Raw genomic sequence first — 15,422 nt, forward strand, 5'->3', positions numbered from 1 at the left:
ATGTCCTTTCTGGAAGATCATTTACATTGTCTCTTTCAAGGTCAAATGTGAAAGCAAATTGTTTAGACGTTTATAGCCATATGGTGCGTTTTATGCACCTAGCAGGGTTCTGTGGGAGAGCATTGAGTATTTGTTAAGTTCGCCTTGTAGAGTTTTCACCTCCCATGCCTGCTCACCTCTGTGCCTGGATGTCCCTCCTCGTGGCGGTTTGTGAACTTGCTTCTTTTTCTCCCTCTTCAGATTTTCATCACCGTGAACTGCTTGAGTACAGACTTCTCCTCCCAGAAGGGCGTGAAAGGACTTCCTTTGATGATTCAGATCGACACATACAGTTATAATAACCGCAGCAATAAGCCTGTCCACAGAGCGTACTGCCAGATCAAGGTCTTCTGCGACAAGGTGAGCAAAGACGGCAGTCCGTCAGAAAGGTACTGTTATGACTAGATGTTCTTTTTAACGACATTCCTCCCTGGTCACTTTCTCTTGTCTAGCAGCGTCAAAAGGATTCCTTATCAATCAATCACATGGAAGTGGCATCCTTCATTCCCAAGTCCTGCAGTAGGAAGTCAGCAGTCCGTTGCCCTTTGGCTTGGCGCGGGTTGTTTCCAGCCTACCATTTTTACCATTCATTTAATGACTGGCACTGCCTGTGGCTTAGTTCTCTCAGGCTGCTAAAACAAAATACCTGAGGCTGGGTGGTGTGGGCAATAGAAATGTATTTTTTACAGTTCTGGGGGGGGGTGTGGTTGAAGCCTATGATCAATGTGTTCATTCCCTCTTCCTTCCCATGTTCCTGGCTGCCAGTAGCCATGGTCTTCCCTGGTCCTCACACGGGGGAACAAGAGAAGAGAGCTCCTTATGTCTTTTCATAAGGACCCAGTCAGATCCGGGATCAACCTCAGGAGCTCGCCGGTGGTCAAGGCTTCCCTTCAGCTCGTGTCTGGGCTGGAGTGAGGGGAGCTTCAGGCTGTAGTGCACTGTGCTTTGGTCTGAACATGCAGCTGAAATGACAGATCTAGAACGTTCATTGAGTGTAGACACTATCCTAGAACATATCAGTGTAGTCTTTGCCATTTGAGGTGTTGCATGGGGCCTCACCTGGAGCTTTTGGGACTGGAAATCACACTGGGAACCATGGGTGTCAGGTGCAAGAGGTCATCACAGGAGAGAAGAAGAGCGAGGAGAAGCGCTGAAGATTGGCCTGTGTGAGGAAGATCAGCCTGTGTGCGGGAGATCGGCCTGTGTGGCCTGTGTGAGGGAGATGGCCTGTGTGAGGGAGAGCAGCCTGTGTGGCCTGTGTGAGGGAGATGGCCTGTGTGAGGGAGAGCAGCCTGTGTGGCCTGTGTGAGGGAGATGGCCTGTGTGCGGGAGATCGGCCTGTGTGCGGGAGATGGCCTGTGTGAGGAAGATCGGCCTGTGTGCGGGAGATCGGCCTGTGTGGCCTGTGTGAGGGAGAACAGCCTGTGATGGAGATAGTCCTGTGTGAGGGGATGGCCTGTGTGAGGGAGATCAGCCTATGAATGAGGAACATCGGCCTGTGAGGGAGATAGGCCTGTGTGAGGGAGGTTGGCCTGTGTGAGGGAGATCAGCCTGTGTGTGAGGGACATGGCCTGTGTTGCCTGTGTGAGGGAGATAGTCCTGTGTGAGGGGTTGGCCTGTGTGAGGGAGACCAACCTGTGTGTGAGGGAAATTGGCCTGTGTGAGGGAAGGGGATGGAGCCACTTTACCAATGAGCAATTGCCCAGGCGCTCTCTGGAATGCATCGAAAGGCCTTCTAGGACAGGGTGTGAGACGGGTCTGGGGGTGCAGGTACTGAAGATCCCTGTTGGCGGGTGGTGTGCGCAAACAGATGGAACATAGCTCGGTTGTTTTCCATGAGAAGATACAATGTGAAGCTCTGGTCCAGGTAAAAACCCTGTTCTGGGAAAAAAATTGGTGAGAGTAAAGTCTCAAAGTGAGCCCGCACACCCAGGTAACACAAGTCGGGATCAACGGGAACTTAAAAGCATGCACATGGGAATAAAAATATGCTCGGACTCAGGAAAGAACTAGAAAAAAAGGGGGAACTATTTCAAAAGAGTCTAGAAGCAACATGGGTCTGAACAATGAGACAGGTAAAGTCCTATGGAGGTACAAGTGGGGAAACAGCACAGATTTCAAAAATAGGAGACTGACAGAGAGGAGTGAAATCATCAGAGAAGAAAGCTAAAGAGAACTCAGTGTTTGTAGAACAGTCATCATTGAGAAGGGGGAAAAAAAAAAAAGAAAGAAAAAACCCCGAAAACAACAACAACAACAAACTCCCCAGCAACGGAACAGAGCAAATGTGAAAGCCACACATCCGAACCAGGGAGAGCTTTCATCATGTGCTGGGAAACTGGCTCAGGATAACAACACAAAACAGCAGCCAGCCACTGGGCAGAGTGGCTCACGCCTTCTATCCCAGCACTCGGGAGGCAGAGGCAGGAGATCTCTGTAAGTTCGAGGCCAGCCTGGTCTACATAGTGTGTTCCAGGACAGCCAGGGCCACATGGTGAGACCCTGTCTCAGGGGGTTAAAAACAAAAAAAGAAGAAATAATAACTATCAGACTTTTTTTTTTTTTTTTTTTTATAACTATCAGACTTTGAAAAGAGGGAAAACTATTTTCTGAGCATCTAATTAAAGAAAATAAAATAAATAACTAGAAACAAATAGGGAGATTTTTAATCATCAAAATTTTCAGCAGTAATACTATGTCAGGAGGAAATAATTATCTGAATAGGATGAAGTAAACCAAGGACTTTATTCTCGCCAAATTAACTCCAGTGTAAAGAACATAGAGAACCACAAACTCCAAATAAAATACAAACAACAATAGAACACTCCCAAGTCCAGTGAATATCCCCTCTTTGGAAATCGGGTAGAGAGCCTTAGACATGGACTGTGCCATGCTGATGGGGGGCATGGAGCACAAACTGCTCTGTAAATCTGCGAGTGGCGGGAGAGAGTGTAGACACACGTGGCCGGTGGTGTGGCCATAGAATGACTGCTGAAAAGTGGGGAAAATGCTGGGAGACAGCTCAGTGGGTAAGAGTGCCTTCTGCGTTAGCACAAGGACCTGAATTGGAACCCGTAGTGCCGTACCACACGTGCCTGTAATGCCAGCATTGTTTTGGAGGCAGGTGGGTCCCTGGAGATCCCTGGCCAGCCCCTCACTGTAGCTTACTTAAATGGCGACCTTCTGGTTCGGCGAGAGACCTTGTCTCAAAGAAGTAAGTCAGAGACTAATAGAGAAGTGCATTCCTTGGCACGCACTGAAGTCTGCGTGCACACAACACACGTACACACAAAGCTAGGCAACAGAGGTGGGACAGTCTCACTGGCTGCCTGTAGGGATGGACTTAGATGATGGGAAAGGTGAAGGAAGAGGCCAGAAGCTAATTCCATGCTGCCCTTCATTTTTTTTTTTCCCCTTCCCCAAGACAGGGTTTCTCTGTGTAGCCCTGGTTGTCCTGGACTCATTTTGTAGACCAGGCTGGCCTCCAACTCACAGGGATCCCCCAGCCTCTGCCTCCCCAGTGCTGGGATTAAAGGCATGTGCCACCACAACTGCCTAGCTGCTGCTCTTCATTCTTAAAGGCACAGCATATGTTGTATTAAAATGCCTGTTTTAACAATGAGGTACCACAGGGAGAAATGGGTTCCTGTGATTTAAGAGCAGTGACAGCAGAGAAAATGGTCAATTGAAGAGAAAGGAAGACTCAGCCACTAGAGTTGTGTAGCCTCAGGACTGAGGGACAGTTAGGTGGCCTCTGGAGCCCAGAGGCCATTTGACTCAGCGCATACCTTGAGTACGCACAGGTATGTGGGTCAAAAGGCGCAAGGCATTTGGCTGAACTTACATAGCAGAGGAGCTGGATGCAGACAGATTTGTCTCTGTTCAGACTCCTTGCTTGAATCAATGACTGACTTATACACAGAGTGTGAAAATGACAACAGGTCATTCAAAAAACCAACCAACCAACCAACCAACCAACCAACCAAACACACACCCAAACTTGTAGAAAGAGAGTGTCACATTGTGGCTGTGAACCTATGTCCCAGAGGAACAGAGCTTTAAAAAAAAAAAGATTTATTTATTATGTATACAGTGTTCTGCCTGTACGTATGCCTGCATGACAGAAGAGGGCATCAGATCACATTATAGATGGTTGTGAGCCACCATGTGGTTGCTGGGAATTGAACTCAGGACCCTGGAAGAGCAGCCACTGCTCTTAACCTCTGAGCCATCTCTTCAGCCTGGAAAAGAGGCTTTAAGAAGATAAAATGGTTAATGATACCATTCATTGCCAATTTTTTTTTTAATAAAGAGATTTTCATTCAGTTATTTTGCCTTTCAGTGAGAGAGGCTGAGAAGGAGAGTATATGCATTCCTTACCCAACCCCAGGCTTTGCGTTTTTTTGAAGCCCTCACTCAGCAAGGAAAGGGTGGTGGTGTGGATATGTTTGTAACATTGAAAACCCAGAAAGCATGGCCCTTGTGTACACTTTGCCATTCAGAAGAAAAGTGACATTCCTTATAGTTACTGTTTTAAATACTCCAATACATGTGCTAAGGTCACTGGAAGATGATGGTGAAATGGGTAGCATCTACTCCACGCAGTTAGTGATGGCGTTTCTGGTGGGACTCTGCGTACTGCAGTGTTAAGGAGCGGGGACTGTCAAGAAACTCACGTGAGGTGGAATCTGATGGCCTTGCAGATGGCTGACTGTGGCTGACTGCATCACATTTGTACTCCCAGATGGAACAGACTTCTTCCCTATGTGTGGAAGTGATGTTTTCGGGAAGTTTGGGACCACAGATGTTCCTAGGATGGAGGGAACCTTCTCTGTCTTTCCTGGATGTTCAATGCTTCTTCGGCTCTTACTGAAATCACAGCTTTATTTTAGAAAGGAGAGTGGCAGTTCTCCGAGAGTGTCCACTGTGTCTCTATTTCCCGTACATATAGAATTCTTTTCAAAAATAGATTTAATTCACTTTATGCTCCTTGTATAAAAACCCGCTACCTGGAGCCTGGGCCCTCTGAAGTCTGGCGTGGGTTTTCATAAGATGCTCGATGAATTCCTAATGAACACAGTCTCTCTCCAGAGGTCCCAGGGTCAAGTAGCTATAGGGCTTGGAGATGCCATCAAAGGTGGCCTTGGTGAAGTTGCTCAGGGTGGCAGTGCAGCTGAGGTGTAGCAGTCATTCATACTGGCCATCCATAGCAGCTTCCCGGACACATGAACAGAGATGATGCCAGTGTCTCCTGAGCTCAGGGGTGGGATGCACCAGCACAGAACCACAGCCTCCTGTCACCCTGCACGGAACAATGTGGGGCTTGCGGTCTTCCCCAACAAGCCTCTCCACACAATGGAAAGCTTGGCCAAGATGATAGCCCCTCAGATACTGGCTACATCCTCGGACCGCTTAGCATCAAGGCCAACATGGCTATTGCCGTACCCAATAGCAACCAAAGCCTTGAACCTGGTCCCCACAGCAGCATCTGCACTGGCCTGATGATCTTCAGAACCTCATCCTTTAGGGATGCTCCTGGGAGGAAGTCGATCGTCTAGGATTCCTTAGTGGGCAGGGAGAGCAGGCGGATCTTCTCCAGGGACTTGGTCTCGAGCCCTTGACCGGGTGGCCCAGCCTTGTCTTCAGCGAGCCTTGTCTTCCACGAGCTCCAAAGCCTCTACTACTACAGCTTCAGAAATCTGTCTGCCTCTGCCTCCCGAGCGCTGGGATTACAGATGTGCGCCACCACGCCCGGCTAAAAGGTGTACTGTAACTGTCTGAATCCCATCTATGTGAAACAACACTGGCCCATCCTTCAAGGACTCCCTCAAGCCATGGTGTTCTTGTTGACCACAAGTCCCCACTGCGCCCCGGCTTTGGTCAGAACCGGCTCTCTGCTAGAAGAGTCAGTGTGACCAAAAGTGTATCTGGCTCTTTTTAATCCAAACTGTCTGTATATCCTTGGCATAAACTATTTTATATTTATCCATGAATGTGTGTGAATAGATTCAAGTCTTTTTTATGTAACTGCAGCTTGACACTTGGTGTGATATTTTATTCCAAGTGTGTATGTTCAGCAATCTTGACTTTGCCTTTTGATATTCCTTTACTCCTTTCCTTCATTCCTTCCTCTCTTCTTTCTTTCTTTCTTTTCTTATGCTCAGGGACGAATGCATTTTGTGTTGTTGAATCTATCTGTCTTTCAGGCCATTTCTAAAGGTTGAAGGTTGCTTTATGTATCACGTGTCACTGTTCCCTAAGCCGCTCTGCAGGGGAAAGGGATTGTTAACATGGACCTGGGGAAGACGCTTAGGCCTCGTGTCCCATTGTGACTACATGGCGTGCACATGAGAATTCTCCTGGAGCCAGACTAGAGAAAGCGAGAGGAAGCTGTGCTGGCATGTCTCTGTCCAGGGTCAGAAAAGGAAAAAGAAAGAGGAGCAGTGAATAGTGCTGGCGCCAGGGACAGCTGACCTGGTAGTGAAGCCAGAGAAGGCCGTGAACTTGGCCAATAAAAAGTCAGACTATGAAGAACAGGACGATTCTTCCACGTGGTGGAGTGAGCGCCACCTCCAGGCTTACAGGAGGATATTTGCAGAGTGCTCCCTTGTCTTCCTGTGGCAGCAGCAATTTAGGGAAGACTGCCCCTTTATTTCTTCCCCTGATGATATATATATATTTTTTAATTTCATAATTAAAAAGAGGGAAGTCACGCAAGGAAGTCACATTTGCCTGGAAGCTGTCTGTGCCTAGGAGCAGACTCCGTGGGCTGTTCTAGTGATCCGCACTGAGTTACCCAGCAGGTGACAGCGAGCCAGGGAACTCAGCCTGTTTTGCCACATGGGTTCAAAACTCAGGTGCATGTGAGCCTGAGACCGGAAGAGCAGGCCACGTGGGCGAGTTGGCATTGCTCACGGGTCAGAGTGTAGCATGCAGAGCTGTAAGGGTTCTCATTGGGATGGGAGAGAGGAAGTTGAGGCTTCCTGGCTTCCTGTTCTCTTGTTTTGCTTCCCATATTCATGGTGTGTGTGTGTGTGTGTGTGACAATATTCTTGTATGCTCTGAGAACATACCTTGCTTGGTCTCTCCGTTTTCCCCACCAGGGAGCAGAACGAAAAATCCGAGATGAAGAGAGAAAGCAGAACAGGAAGAAAGGGAAGGGCCAGGCCTCCCAAGCCCAGTGCAACAACTGTGAGTTGTCCCCCACCCCCAGTGCTGACTGTGCTAAGGAGGGCACTGCAGCTGGCAGGCAGGGTCCTTTGAGAAGACAGATAGAAAGAAGCCAGCTGCAGAGAAGGCACAGACGCCCCAGGAGTGGCCTGCTTTGCCCTTGCAGTAGAGACATAGGGAAGGCAAACAGAAGCCCTCCACTTACGCTCAGGACTCCAGCCGGAAGTGGAGGAACCGTCCATCCACTTCAGTACTTCCCAGAATCCCACGTTCTTTTTGTTTTTTCGGGCCCAGCGAAGGACATTTAAAGCGTAGCCAGGTGCTGAGAAAGCTTCGGGGGAGAATCACAGACTTGGGCTGAGAGTTCTCAGGCGTGCTAACCCTTGTTCCTGGGCTTTGCGGTTCCATGCAGCTTCTGACGGGAAGTTGGCGGCCATACCCTTACAGAAGAAGAGTGACATTACATACTTCAAAACCATGCCGGACCTGCACTCGCAGCCCGTGCTCTTCATACCCGATGTTCACTTTGCCAACCTGCAGAGGACTGGACAGGTACGACGAGTCCTGCTCCTCACACCCTCCTGTGGGCGCCTGCTTTCCGTGGGGATGCCGGTGCATCAGCGCAAAGGACCACAAAATAAACTCACCTTTGAGTCTAGCAGCAGAGGAAAATCAGTATCATTCCACATAAAAAGTAAAGTTTTTACAGAAAAGACTGCCTTGTCAGAGAATGCTGGCATTCTAAGGCAAAGAAAGATGTGACCTGTTGTTAGAAAATTGTTGACAGTTCCTCTGCCTGTTACAAGAGGTGTTTCGTGTCAGGCAGACTCTATGAGTGCACATATCGCCACCTAGTGGTGAGAGGTAGAACTGTACCAATAACTTACTGCTTAAGTGCTGAGACTGCAGGAGCTACTCCTTCCCTTTCTGGAGAATGACAAGGCTGTATAGCCAGAGGGTCGTGGTGTGTGTGCATGCCTGCGTGCATCCATACTTTTTGCATAGAGTTAAGTTCTACTAAGAATTACTTTAATTTTCTATCTTCTCTTATTCCATAGGAACTGAAAGAATGACTATATGAATATTATAGATTGCCTAGAAAAGATAGCTAGCAAGAATGTAAGAGAGTGTGTGTGTGTGTGTTTCTGCCTCCTCTTTTAAGAGCTTCCAAGCATGGAGCTGCACTTTCTACGGATTAAGGTTTTCATATCAAGGAATAATTGAATTAAGCTGCCCTGCTTCCTGTTAAACTCAGGCTAAGATACCTCATCATTGTCGATAGCCTGATGTAGACCCTCGGCAAGATTTCTCAGAACTACACAAAGCTGCCAATGAATCTTAAGAGGAATAGTGCCCCAGTCTGGCTGCCCCAACAGCCAGTCCCCTGCCTCACTCATCCCCCAGTGTTACACCCAAGGCAGAGTCTGAGAAAAAAGTGACTTTTAGAGTTTATTGTCCTCAGCAGGCTAAGCAGCCTGGTGGCTTCTTATATTTGGCCTAAAGGGCCCTTTCACAGCACCCGTGGGCTTCCCTGTGACCCTGGACTCAGGGGGTAGTCAGAAGGGAGCCTGACTGGACACTTGGTTATCCCGTGAGGAGCCTGTGGTCAATCGCCTGGCATAACAGGACGGGCAGTGGCTACCTGGAGGTGTTAAAGATGGGTTTCTGGGCAATTAGAAGCTGAGAAGATCCTTGAGAGGCAGAAGGACGCCGCACTGACCCCTGAGGGGGTGAAAACATAGCTTGCCTGCATGGCTTTCTGTTTAAGAAGAAACAAAGTCCAATCCAGCAATAGCGATTAGGAAAAAAAAAAAAAAATCTAAATGGAAAGTTCTTCCACACATCCAAGCTAATAGCTAGAACGAGTCAACCTGGACCAATCCAGGTACCTAGGTTTGTTGTACAACGAGGCCTGGGCGTGGTAACGCCCTCGTGCTGCTAGAAGCCTCGGAGAGAGGCTAGGAAGGGAGTCTGCCCAGGCCCAGCTGGGCAGGGACAGGGAGCTGAAGAAGAGACTGTCCGATGGTGACTTAAGTGGTCTTGTCCACCCAAACACACCTGTCCCCACAGCACACAGAGAGCATTCACAAAGGCCACCGCTAAGTTTTAGAAATAACGGCGGCGAGAGGCTACATACACACAACAGACGCCTCGGCACTTCTCTTTCAGTTCGTAAGGAGGCTTCACAGTTTCTTCCTTTTGGCTGTTTGTTTGTTTGTTGAGACAGGGTTTCTGTGTAGCCCTGGCTGTCCTGGACTCGTTTTGTAGACCAGGCTGGCCTCGAACTCGGAGATTTGCCTGCTTGTGCCACCACTGTCTGGCAGGAGGCTTCCCACTTTCTTTAATGCTGACTGCACTTGCCACTGGGCCCTCCTATGGACACTTGGCCTTGGAGATCTTCCGCTTATAGCATGAAGACAGTGAGTGAGTGACAACATGAAGTGAGAGGAGGAGGAGGAACCTACTACCCTCAAAGCCTGTCAGGGAGAAAGCAGGCGGAGGGAAGAGTGCAGGCTGAACATGGCTGCCAGACTAAATGTGAGAGGAGAGAGGAGCTGAGAGATGCCACCAGGGCCGAGAGGCTGAGACCTAAAAGGTTGAGTTATATAGGGATCAGGCTGCCAGGACAGGAAGCCCTGCCCCAGGGAGGGTAAGGAGTCGGGTGAGAAGTCCTGGGAGGCCACAGGTACTGAAGGATACTAGGAGAGCTGGGAGGGGCCACAGTTACTGAGGGATGCTGGGAGAGCTGGGAGGGGCCACAGGTACTGAGGGATGCTGGGAGAGCTGGGAGGGGCCACATGTACTGAGGGATGCTGGGAGAGCTGGGAGGGGCCACACGTACTGAGGGATGCTGGGAGAGCTGGGAGGGGCCGCACGTACTGAGGGATTCTGGGCATCTTGGTTAGCCACTCTGTCCCCCAGAGACCTGATAAGTAACCCCTATATTTTCTGTGGCTAAGGGACACCAGGTAAGCCAGACCCCTCCAAGGAACAAACACACAGGCCCCTGTTGCTCTCATCCTGCTGCAAGGAGGCCTTCTTGTGGCACGGCCTCCTGAGCCGCCCATCTATGGAGCCAGCACAGCCTTTCTAAACAGTGCGTTTAGATTTCACCAACAAATTTTCTTATTGTCAGGAACATTTGGCAGAGGGGTAGAGCACCCTGATCAGACCAGGACCAGCTTTAGCTAGAAATAACCACGTTTCTGAATTTACTTTATAAAATCTAAACATTGTCCCCAAGGGGAATGTGAGGAGGGTGCATTTTCTTAGACACACACACACTCACAACATTGCTAATCAATTGTATCTTCTTTCTTCTGAGAGATAGTTCGTACGGCAAGACAATGCGTGCAGACTTGCATGTTTTATTCCTGTCCTACATGTGTTTTGTTTCTCCCACAGGTGTACTACAACACAGATGACGAGCGAGAAGGGTAAGACACCAGTCACTCCGTCCTAAGCACTTACTGTCTATGTGGGTGGCAGTGGAGCGACTGTCGATCCCTGGACAGGAGGCAGGACCTTCCCATGTGCTTGTGACTTAGAGTTGGGAAAGGAGCTGGAGAGGGGAGGGAGGGGATGGATGCGGCTGTGTGACCACCTTTCTCCCTGCGTACCCCACTTTCTGTGCCTCCCCCCATGACCTGCCTTTGAATGAATGGTAATTTTGCAGAAGTGGCCCATCCCTTCTAGTGCACCATTCGCTGAATTCTCTCTGGTAGTTCTTGCTTCCCACTGTTTGATGACAGCACCAGAGCTTGTTGAGAGTGTGAGGGCCTTTCCTGCTTTCAGAACAGCCTGTGTCACAGACGGCTTCTAAAGCCTTCACTCCAGCTAAGTGGCTTTGGATGGGGCCTGAGTAGGTTGAGAACCTGTTCACTGTCCTGTGGGTTTTAGAAAGGAAGTTGTCTTCCAGTGCTTTCCGCGTGTGCCTCCGTGTAACAGTGACGAGATGTTCCCCATCTTTGCAGAGCACACACCCACCTACATAGGTCTTTAGGGGCAGTGAACTCTTCAATGCCATTTCCATCCCTAACTCACTGTAAACACACAGAAGTCTGCAGTTAGGAAAGGGCTGGTTTTTGTTTGCTTCTTTCTTTCTTTGGTTGGTTTTTGAGACAGGGTTTCTCTGTGTAGCCTTGGCTGTCCTCTACTTACTTTGTAGACCAGACCGGCCTTGAACTCACAGAGATCCACTGCCTCTGCCTCCCTGTGGTGGGATGAAAGGTGTGCGCCACCACGCCCAGTTGAAAGGGCTGCTTTAAGCACTGAGGTGACTTTTCTCTAGGCCACATTCTGTAGCACATTCTTGAGAGGCAGGTGCCTCGCTGCCTTCTGCGTGAGTATAGCCAGCGAGACAGAGTGTTCTCTGCATATGAGGAAGCTCGTTGTATTTTTCTAAGAGCTGCGTGGACTCAGCTTTTAGGATTTAAAGGAGGAACAGTGTACTTTGGCTTTTGGAACAGCTAACTGTGCTGGCTCAGCTCCCTCACATTTGGGCCTCTGCAAAGCGGAGCATGGGGCAGATGTCAAAGCTGTTCCCTCTTGGGGCCGAGAAACAAAAAGAGGATGCCTCTGCTGGCCGAGAGTGCCGTGTGTGTGTCATTTAGGCTCCCAGCCTCTTGAGTGACACTGCCCATGTTTAGTATGGTCTTCTCTGGCTAATGGAGTCTTCTTGGAAACACCCTCACAGACACAAAAAAATGTGCTTTACAAATCTTGGGGTCTCTCATTTCAAATCTGTCAGCAGTTGAGATCATCACAGCACGTTGTCTCTGAGGAACAGCTCCGACTTCTGTCCATTGGTTGTTGCTCTGGTCTCTGTAGACACCGTTTCCTCCCTCAGCACGCAAACTTCTCTTCTTCCCTGCAACTGTTTGTAGCTAAAATGCAGTTTCATCTTTTAATATCTTAATTCCCCTCATGGGAGACTACTAAATTTGAACAAAAATTAAAAAAAAAAAATATGCATGGGCATTTTGCCTCTGTGTATATTTGTGTAGCAGTTGCATGCCTGATGCCCATGGAGGCCAAAAAGGGCATTGGGTCCCTGGAACTGGCATTACAGATGATTGGGAGCTATGCTATGGGTGCTGGGTATTGAACCCTGGTCCTCTGGAAGAGCAGCCAGTGCTTTTAACCTCTCTAGCTTGACTGCTAAAGTTTGTTTGCTTGATTGTTTGTTTTTTGCTTGTTTCTGTCTTCTGAAAATTGGTTTTGGAATAAATGTGTTGAGAACCTGATGAGTTGCAGGTTAAAACCACATTCTTCCTTCAGTATCTGTTTTATGCTCAGTGTTTGCATTAGTTGTAGATGACGAACATCCCATGATAATTTCCTCCAAAACCACAGTCAAACCTAGGCTTCCTCAGTTTGTTGTAAGCCACTTCAGAGTTGGTAAAGGAAGTGCAGCCAATATCGCCGACCACTTTTCTGGAACAGAAGTTGCCAAGTGACAGACTGAGGGCCAGATCTTTTTTTGGTGGTGGTGGGGATCAGCAGAGTCTCAGTCTGTAGCCCTGGATGGCCTGGAACACACTATGTGGACCAGGCTGGCCTTGAGCTCACAGAGCTCTGACTGTGTTTTCCTCCTGAGTGCTGGAATTAAAGGCATACACGACCACACCCAGCCCCAGTCCTATTCTGAACGGCCTCCAGACTAAGAATAGTTTTCAGTAGTTAAAAAACCTTCAGTAAAGACTGGCGTAGGATGCGTTGTGCACCAGAGCTCCTGCAAGGAGAATTTTCTAGAGCACAGCTGTATCCGTTCCTTTCTGCATTGTTTATGATTTCTTTGGCTCTAGAGAGGCAGAATTGAGTTGTTACAACAGGAATCTGAAAAACCTTTGCTGCTGAGCCCTGTTCAGACCAAGTTTGCAACCTTCCATCTCAAAGGAGAGACTCTCAAAGGAAGTGCTTAAACTACTCTCCAGCTGCTTAGGGCCCAAACTTGTCCAGGACTGAACCTCTAAAATCATTTGTAAATCCTCTAAGTATTGATTAGAAAGGCAAGCATAGGGCTGGAGAGATGGCTCAGAGGTTAAGAGCAGTGGCTGTTCTTCCAAAGGTCCTGAGTTCAATTCCCAGCAACCACATGGTGGCTCACAACCATCTATAGTAAGATCTGGTGCCCTCTTCTGGCCTGCTGGCTCACATGCAGGCAGAACAGTGTGTACTTAATAAATAAATAAATAAATAAATCTTTAAAAAAAGAAAGAAAAAAAGAAAGAAAGGCAAGCATAGTGGCTCATGCCTGTAATCCCGGAAATCAGGGAACTGAGGCAGGAGGATAAAGCGTTCGAGGCCAGCCCAGTATGTCTACACAGTGAAACTCCCCTCTCAGAACCAAAAGCAAGCACTTTGGTCTTTTTATCTTGGGACAGAAATAATCACATTTCAGTGGTTGGGACAGACAGACATGATTAGACCTATGAATTCTAATCTTTAAATCACATATTTTATAAAGAGACAGCATGGCATCATAAAAGAGTGTTGGCTCTGAGCTCAGGAAGCCAAGCCCATCATCTGAACTGCCACTGAGCCACAAGAAACCCCATGCCGGCCTCTCGGTCGCTGGCCTCAGTGTTCTCAGGGCTATACTTTTAGACGACTGTCTCTCTTAGGTCCCCCAGCATTTGGCATTTAGCGTTTTGCTCAGTAGTGTGCCTGTGATAAAGTTCAAGGGAAACCGCATGAGAGGCTGAAGTGACCGTGCAGACTCATGGCCTCATTGCAGCCTGTCCTTTGCAGTGACTTACCTGTAACTCCGTTGGCTAGTCTGGCCATCAGAACTGCCCGTGTTGTTGCGTAGCCATCCATTCCAAGAGCTACGTCACATGCTTCCATGCACCTTCTCATTGAGTAATATGTGCGTGCAATGTTGCTGCCTCCGTGTTAATGCATGCTGGGTACGTGGCTCTTGCTGCATGTGAAAGTCATAGTGCTGCCTGGATGCTTTGATGTGTATTGCTTCTGGGATTTCTCCCAGATTTCCCGTTATCTGCCATGGACGGTGAGGAAAAAGGCTTTGAGAAGTTAGGAAACTTCTTCAAAGTCACCTAGCTAGTGCATGATCGGAGCAGGGGATGAACCAGTTTCTGCTCTTAATTCCCAACCACTCACCAACGTGACTCCATTGCCCAAGCCTCAGCTTGGCAGACCTGCAGCTGGGCAGAGGGCAGATCCTACTGTGTAACCTTTCTGGCCTTTACCAAGGTGTTTCATCTCATGAGCATTCCTGGCAGGGCCGACAGATCTTTGACCTCTGAGGACACCGTGTATGTTCACCTAGCCCTGAGGAGGTACAGTCTTCAGTGGCATGGTCACAGCCGCCATTGAGACTATGATCAGGCCAAGCGCCTCGCCTCTGTGATTCTTGACTTAGCTTCGTTTTACACTGTGTGTGGCACTTAAGAAGCTGGAAAACAGCTGGCAGTGTTCCCGAGTGTTTGGCTTAGTTGTCTGTAGCTCGGTGCTCTCTAGAAGTTTTACCTTAAGCCTGGAGACCTATGAAGTCCTGAGCCCTAAACCTGTTTCAGACCTGGCACCTCTAAACACTTTTCTGATGACTCTTAATATCGCCTGTTGCTATCAAAGGTCGTCCTTGCAACCACAACCCCATAAGCCCACGGCTGATTATGCTGCTGGCCCTGCACTGTTCCAGCTGACCACCAGTGGGATGGAGATGTCAGAGAAAGCACTGCCCCATTGCTCTCTGATCTTTTGAAAAGTGACATATGGTGTCAGAGGCCTGGCCACTAGAAGGCCTGTGGCCTGTATGCTTTTCATTAGAGAGTGGGCATGCCATAGCTGCCTTGTTTGGTTTTGCTTTGAAGAATAAATGAAACAGTTTAGTTCAGAACACATAAACCTTACTGAGTCCTACTGGGCTTAAAGATTTGAAAGCGTAGAGAAGGCGTATTTGATGTCCCAAGAGAAATGTGGTTTATCTGAGATACTATCTACTGTGGCTTGGATTAAGTTGTTCTCAGAAGTCAACCGAACAGGAAGAATAGAAACGAGCCTCTTGCCTGGTGAAGTAGCTTGACTCACACAGCGTGAGAAGGTGTTGGGAACTGTTCGGGTCATCTACCAATTATTAGCTTAATGGTGCCTGGCTGCTCTGCAGATAGAGTTTTAAAAGTCTTGTAGCTCTCAGTTCATGGCCACGCCAGTTCCAAGATGAGACAGGGCAGCAAGGGCAAGACCGA

The 15,422-nt window shown here is 48.6% G+C and overlaps 1 protein-coding gene across 1 annotated transcript in view; it reads left to right on the forward strand.

The window, feature by feature from the left end:
• The window catches only part of Grhl2 (grainyhead like transcription factor 2), a 135,659-nt gene that overhangs the window by 97,709 nt on the left and 22,528 nt on the right, over nt 1-15,422 (forward strand). The window contains exons 9-12 of the mRNA XM_051159481.1: nt 241-399; nt 7,143-7,230; nt 7,622-7,761; nt 10,615-10,646. Coding sequence (XP_051015438.1) covers nt 241-399; nt 7,143-7,230; nt 7,622-7,761; nt 10,615-10,646 — 419 coding nt within the window. The remainder of the gene's footprint in view (nt 1-240; nt 400-7,142; nt 7,231-7,621; nt 7,762-10,614; nt 10,647-15,422) is intronic.

This window comes from Acomys russatus, chromosome 17 (genome assembly GCF_903995435.1).
Source record: "Acomys russatus chromosome 17, mAcoRus1.1, whole genome shotgun sequence".
NCBI classification, from domain to species: Eukaryota; Metazoa; Chordata; class Mammalia; order Rodentia; family Muridae; genus Acomys; species Acomys russatus.